At 49.1% G+C, this 6,862-nt stretch overlaps 1 protein-coding gene across 1 annotated transcript; it reads right to left on the reverse strand.

Moving 5' to 3' along the window:
• Window positions 1-2,726: 2,726 nt before the first annotated feature.
• Window positions 2,727-4,185, reverse strand: LOC309523168 (E3 ubiquitin-protein ligase ZNRF4-like). Its single transcript, XM_082206927.1, has one exon. The coding sequence runs from the start codon at window positions 3,814-3,816 to the stop codon at window positions 2,755-2,757; it is 1,062 nt and encodes a 353-aa protein (XP_082063053.1). The 5' UTR covers window positions 3,817-4,185; the 3' UTR covers window positions 2,727-2,754.
• Window positions 4,186-6,862: the final 2,677 nt, after the last annotated feature.

Here is a 6,862-nt window from a genome sequence, read left to right on the forward strand (position 1 = left end):
ATCTAGACCAACCCACTGTAAGGCAGGAATCTCAACTCAAGCATCCCTGACAGATGGCCATCCAAGCTCCAATGAAGGGAAGCCCACCATCGCCCAAGGCCATTCATTTCACTGTTGTGTAGCCTTATTAGACTTTATCGATTTGGTCTGCGTTGCTCCCGGGAGGGAGGAAGGAAGTCAAATGACACCGAGGTTGATTCAGAGAAAGAGTTTATTCTGCTCTCTGGATAGCAGAAGACACTTGCGTGGTCAGTTCACAGCAAGTCCAAAGAAATGAGAAATTTCATGCAATATACATATCCTCCAGGCACCCCTTCCCCAGGAATCCAACCACGTCAGCTTATACACGTAAGTTGACATCCATGACCATAAACAGATATTCCTGTTCCGGTACTCTTGACCATAAAAGGTTGTTCCTGTTCCTATACTCTTATCTTGGGGCAGGAGGTCACCACCTCTAAGAATACTCCTGGCGCCGTTCTCGGACTAGGTCTGTGTGTCAGAGTGTGGTCAGGATGTAAGATAAGACCCAGACGTGCCATCCCCGCTCCACTTTGGAATGGACAAGGCCATTCATTAGGCGTCACGGACTGATAAAGGAGAGAGCTTTGAGCACTTGTTTATACAGCTGGGTTTTGGCTCAAGAGCTCAAGTTATAACTTTGATTACATTTTCTCTGTTGTTTTTTGGCATCTTAACATTAATAATAATAATAATAACTTCTAAGAAAGAAAAAAAACACAAAAGGGGGGAGGGTAAGAAGCTTGGACCACTGTCAGGGTTGATGGGAGTCGAGAAACCAGCAATATAGAATCATAAGCTCGCAAAGTGGGACACCCAAGGTTCATCTATTCCAACCATCTGCAATGAAGGAGTTGCAGCAAAGGAATCGCCTTCTGGGCAAGAGACTTTGGGCACAACATACAGCTTACAGCTTGGGAGAAGTTATGGAATTGGGATTTAAAGTTCACGGTATGTTATACGCTGCAAGAAAATATATATACGCTGCACATGGAAATGATGTACCAATGGTATTTAACTGCTAGTAAATTAGCAAAAGGGACACGGGTGGTGCTGTGGGTTAAATCACAGAGCCTAGGGCTTGCTGATCAGAAGGTAGGCGGTTCGAACCCCCGCAATGACGGGGTGAGCTCCCGTTGCTCGGTCCCAGCTCCTGCCAACCTAGCAGTTCTAAAGCAAGTCAAAGTGCAAGGAGATCAATAGGTACCACTCCGGCGGGAAGGTAAACAGCGTTTCCGTGCGCTGCTCTGGTTCGCCAGAAGTGGCTTAGTCATGCTGGCCACATGACCCGGAAGCTGTACACCGGCTCCCTCGGCCAATAAAGTGAGATGAGCGCTGCAACCCCAGGGTCGGTCATGACTGGACCTAATGGTCAGGGGTCCCTTTACCTTTACCTTAAATTAGGAAAAATGTACTGTATAAAACATGCTCAAATGTACGCTGGAATTGTAAGGAAAAAGAAGGCACCTTTGACCATATGTGGTGGAATTGTAAGGCAGTAAAAGGATTTTGGGAAATGATATATAATGAGTTGAAAAAAATGTTTAAAACAACCTTTGTTAAAATGCCTGAAGCCTTCCTTTTAGGAATTCTAGGTGCCAAAATCCCAAGGGAGCAGAAAAGACTATTTATGTATGCAACCACAGCTGTGCAGATGTTATTGGCCCAGAGATGGAAAGGAGATAAAGTCACTACCAGAGAAGAATGGCAGATGAAGTCGATGGACTATGCTGAAATGGCTAAAATGACCAGAAGTTTCAGAAATCAGGAGGACCAAAATGTTAACGAAGAATTGGGAAAATTTATAACTTACCTTAAAGACTCTTGTAAACAGTTAAAATCGTTAGTAGGATTGGAATAGCACTTGTCGTTTAAGGTTGAATTCTGGACATTAATGGAAGAGGGTAAAGGGTTTGGATGACCATCAAAACGCAGGAGGAATTGATTAATAATAGGACCCACAAAGGGGAGGATGTAAGTTCAGGAGATTCCTTGGAATCTTGTTTTTGTGATTTATGTTGGATATATCTCTGTAAAATTTTAATTTGAAAAGCCAACCAACCAACCAACCAACCAACCAACCAACCAATTAAACTAAACTAAACTAAACTAAACTAAACTAAACTAAACTAAACTAAACTAAACTAAACTAAACTAATAATAAAATAAAATAAAATAAAATAATAATAAAATAAAATAAAATAATAATAAAATAAAATAAAATAAAATAAAAATAAAATAAAATAAAATAATAATAAAATAAAATAAAATAATAATAAAATAATAAAATAAAATAAAATAATCACCTTCCAGCTGTCACGTTTTGACCAAGTGCCAAATAAATACTCTCTGTATTTTCTGATCCTCATCAGAAAGCCCCCCCCCTTTTGCCACTAACATTGCGGAGCAGAATAAATTGCGACAATCTCCGGCACTGTCATTCTTTCCTATCCATTCTCTCTCCCACCCCCCCTGCCCCATGGGTCAGTTGTTTGCTTTCCTTTCTGGTTGCCAAGAAGCCCTGAGCAGAACTCCCGTTTCGGCCAAACTTTTGGGGTTTATCACTGTAGCAGAGAAAGCGGTCATTCTCTCTCCCTCCCCTCCCCATATCCCACATCCTCCTCCACATATTCCACATCCTCCTCCAGCCCTCCATGGCTGATTATTGCCCCTTCCTTGGCCATTGCAACAGGAGGGACCACACCTTCCTCATTCTTGGTTTTATTATATTTTTCAGAACTGGGAAGGGAGTTGCTGGGGGAGCAAGAGGCAGGCTGGCTGGTCCACGGCGGTTCTGGCTTTGCTGGGCCACGGGGTCTGGCGGCTGTCCCTGGCGGCCCCCTCTTTCCACAGCCTCACCGCTTGCAAGCGGGTGACCACCATGACCCTCTGCATGCAGAGAGGGCAGGTCTTGCTCCTGGCTTGGGTGATGTGCCAGAGGTCGATGCACTTGCTGTGAAATGCATGCGAGCAGGATAGGACCTTCAGGCTGTCCCTCTCAACGTACTTCTCCAAGCAGATGGCACATTCCTGGTACCTGGAGCTGGGGAAGGAGAAGGTGAGCAGCTCCCCCCTGTTTCCTTGGAGGCGGAAACTTCTCCCCGCCTTCCACCTGTGGCACCTCAAGAGGTATTTCTCAATGAGCAATGCGGCTATCAAGGTGGACACCGGGACGCAGAAGAACCAGAAAGTGTGGAGAAGTGAAAGCTGAGAGCAGGGCCCGGGCAGCTGGATGTGACACCTGCAGGGGTGCGAGGAGGAAATTTGGGTGGTCCCAGAAGCCACCTTCCAGGTAAAGTGGAAGTATTCGGGCATCAGGACCACCGAGCTCAGCTTGCCGGCGCCATGAAGCCGCTTCAGGATCCTGGAGGCCACATCTGTCGTGAACACAGCAGGGATACGGATGTGATGCACGGTGTCTGGCTCTCTCACCATGCTCACGAGCGTCTGGGAGTCGACGTTGTAGATGATGGCAGCGTGGAAGCCAGCTTGCTGGGCGTGGAGGACCTTGGTGGTAAAGGAACAGTTGTATCGGCGGATGAGCACTATGAAGGCTGAGGAGGCGTTGGGCGGACCTTCGATGGGGAGGCAGGCGTTTGCGGGGCTCGCTTCGACCAGGGACCCTGTGAGCCCTTCCGTGGGGAGCAGGGGCCCAAAGAGAGCGGGCAGGGCCCTGAAATCGAGGCTGGGGGAGTCGTGGCTGTGGACGGCGCGGATGAAGGCTCTCCCCGCTTGGACTTGGAGGACCAGGAACATGGCAAGCACGCGGGAAGGTGGCGGAAAGAGAAGCCGCATAGCTGGTGGTGCTTTCAGAGATCTTAGGGCTGTGCTGAATCCTACCACGAAGGTCAACGCGACTGGGGCTGGCTTGAAGGGGAGCTTTGCGAGTCTCTAGAAGAGGAGCTGTTTCCTCAAGATGTTGACCTGCGTTTCCATGAGACCGAAGCGTTGCGGCAGAGGTGAGAGGTAGGTCTGACCAGGTGCTTTGCCCTTTCCCTCTGCCCTCTCAACAGGCTGGGCCTGTTGGCTTCTCCTAAATGACCCCAGCCACTTCCTCCAAGTGGCCTCCTAGAACTTTCTCCCTGGCCCTTTGTGACCTCACCGTCTTGCCTTTCTCGACCACCACACCTGTCTCTCTGCTCTCCCCATGGCTTCTGGGAGTTAGTTCACGAAGCCCGTTCTTCTTGCGGAGCTGCAAATTGACTCATCTCCCATCCTAGGACTCTGCCCAGTCCCCCCCCCCCGGACTGGCAGAGGACACACCTGCAGCGTAATAATCTATCATTTATACCCCGCCCATCTGGCTGGGCCTCCCCAGCCACTCTGTATGGCTCCCAACAGAACAGCAAAAATACAACAAAACATCAAACATTAAAAACTTCCCTAAAGGGGGCTGCCTTCAGCTGTCTTCTAAAAGTCAGGTGTTTCCTTGACATCTGATGGGAGGGCGTTCCACAGGGTGGGCGCCACCACCGAGAAGGCTCTCTGCCTGATACCCTGTTATTTTGCTTCTCACAGGGAGGAAACCGCCAGAAGGACCTCAGTGTCTGGGCAGAACGATGGGGGTGGAGACGCTCCTTCAGGTATACTGGGCCTTTGAGGCCGTTTAGGGCTTTCAAGGTCAGCACCAGCACTTTGAATTGTGCTCGGAAACATATTGGGAGCCAATGAAGGACTTTCAGGATTGGTGTTATATGGTCTCGGCGGTCGCTCCCAGTCACCAATCTAGCTGCCACATTCCGGATTAGCTGTACATTTCATACCCTCCAACATTCCTTGGATGGAAACAGGGGCATTTCTCACTCACCCCCCTAACTGACCCTTCCCAAAAAAAAAAAAAAGGTAAAGGACCCCTGACAGTTAAGACCCCATGAACGACTCTGGGGTTGCGGCGCCCGTCTCGCTTTCAGGCCAAGGGAGCCAACGTTTGTCCGCAGACAGTTTTCCCGGGTCATGTGGCCAGCAGGACTAAGCTGCTTCTGGCGCAATGGAACATTGAAACCAGAGCAGCACACAGAAACGCCGTTTGCCTTCCCGCCAGAGCAGTACCTATTTATCTACTTGTACTTTGATGTGCTTTCGAACTGCTAGGTTGACAGGAGCAGGGACAGAGCAATGGGAGCTCACCCCGTCACAGGGATTCGAACTGCCAACCTTCTGATCAGCAAGCCCAAGAGTGGTTTAGACCACAGCGCCACCCACATCCCACTCTTCTATGCCCCCCCCTTTTTATCACACCCCGTTTCCTAACAGTAGAAGGGCAAGTGCCACCACCATTACCCGAACAAGACACAGGACAGTCGACCTCCAACTCCATTCTTTGGAAGATTTACAAAAAGGAAAAACACACACCAATAAATAAATCTTAGAAACGGTCTAAATTAAACGCAGATGCACAAAGCATTTCCCGAAATCATAGGAAGACAAACTAAGGCCTGGGGGCCCAATCGCCTTCTAAATTCGGCCCGCAGACAGTCCGGGAATCTGTGTGTTTTTACAGGAGTAGAATGTGTCCTTTTATTTAAAATGCACCTCTGGGTTATTTGTGGGGCCTGCCTAGTGTTTTTACATGAGTGGAATGTGTGATTTTATAGTCATACCTCGGGTTACAGACTCTTCAGGTTGCGCGATTTCGGGTTGCACACTGCGCTGAACCCGGAAGTACCAGAACGGGTTACTTCTGGGTTTTGGCACTTGTGCATGCGCAGAAGTGCTAAATCGCGCTTTGTGCATGCGCAGAAGCACCGAATTGCAACCCGCATGTGCACATACACAGCGCTGCGGGTTGCGAACGTGCCTCCCGCACGGATCATGTTCGCAACCCAAGCGTCCACTGTATTTAAAATACATCTCTGGGTTATTTGTGGGGCATAGGAATTTGTTCATATTTATTTTTTCCCAAATTATAGCCAGGCTCCCCACAAGGTCAGAGGGACAGTGGACCGGCCCCCTGCTGAAAAAGATTGCTGACTCCTGCCCTAAATAATCAAAACTCCTTGTGCTCTACTCTGCTCCCCTTTCTTCCCGCCTAGGGCAGTCCTGCCCTCTGCCTGCTCCTCAGGGCTGGCATGTCGTGTGGGGCTGGGCATCAGCGGCCACAGCCTCTCTTCCTCCTCCTTGCCCTCTCTCCAGCAGCTGCTACGAGCAGCCCAAGGGAGGAGACTGGTAGCAGCAGCCATGGAGAGGCAACAGAATGCTACCTCGCAATTGCTGCAGCCGCCGTCGGTCAGGACAAGGGCTGGCTCGTTCTCCTCCCCGGGGCTTGGTGGTGGCAGCGCTGGCGGGGGGAAACAGGGACATTCATAATCAAATCAGAAGCAGGAGCGACTTTTGTTAAGTTGTGGTTGAACATATCAGACGACACAGCGTTTCTGCAAACAGTCCTTGTTTATTCACAGGCCAGAACAGAACTGAGCTGAAGGGTTCAGCCAACCTGCTTATATAGAGCTCAACTACAAAGCAACAGTAACCACTTTCTGTAACTGTCCAATCACTGAACGTCACTTTCATTTCCTTATTTGCATATGTGGACCTGAGTGAAAACTATCTACAGTATCCCCCTGCTGGCCCAGGGTGAGAACTCCAGTACATAACACTTTTCATAATTCCAGGACTGTCCCAGGGAAATTGGGACACGAGGAGGGTTTGCTAACTCTTCTGGAAAAGTCAGAAATTCCGCGGGATAAACATCTTAGAATCACAGAAACAAGGTGGGGCTTTATCAGCACCCAGCCCCACCATGAGGGGTTAATGGGGAGGGTCTCTCAAGGAATTTTAACGCCTCTCGGAGAGGAACAAACTATCCATTTCAGTCCCTCTCCATTTCTCGTTTTTCCAGTCT

Source organism: Podarcis vaucheri (genome assembly GCF_965113315.1).
Source record: "Podarcis vaucheri genome assembly, chromosome: 18".
NCBI classification, from domain to species: Eukaryota; Metazoa; Chordata; class Lepidosauria; order Squamata; family Lacertidae; genus Podarcis; species Podarcis vaucheri.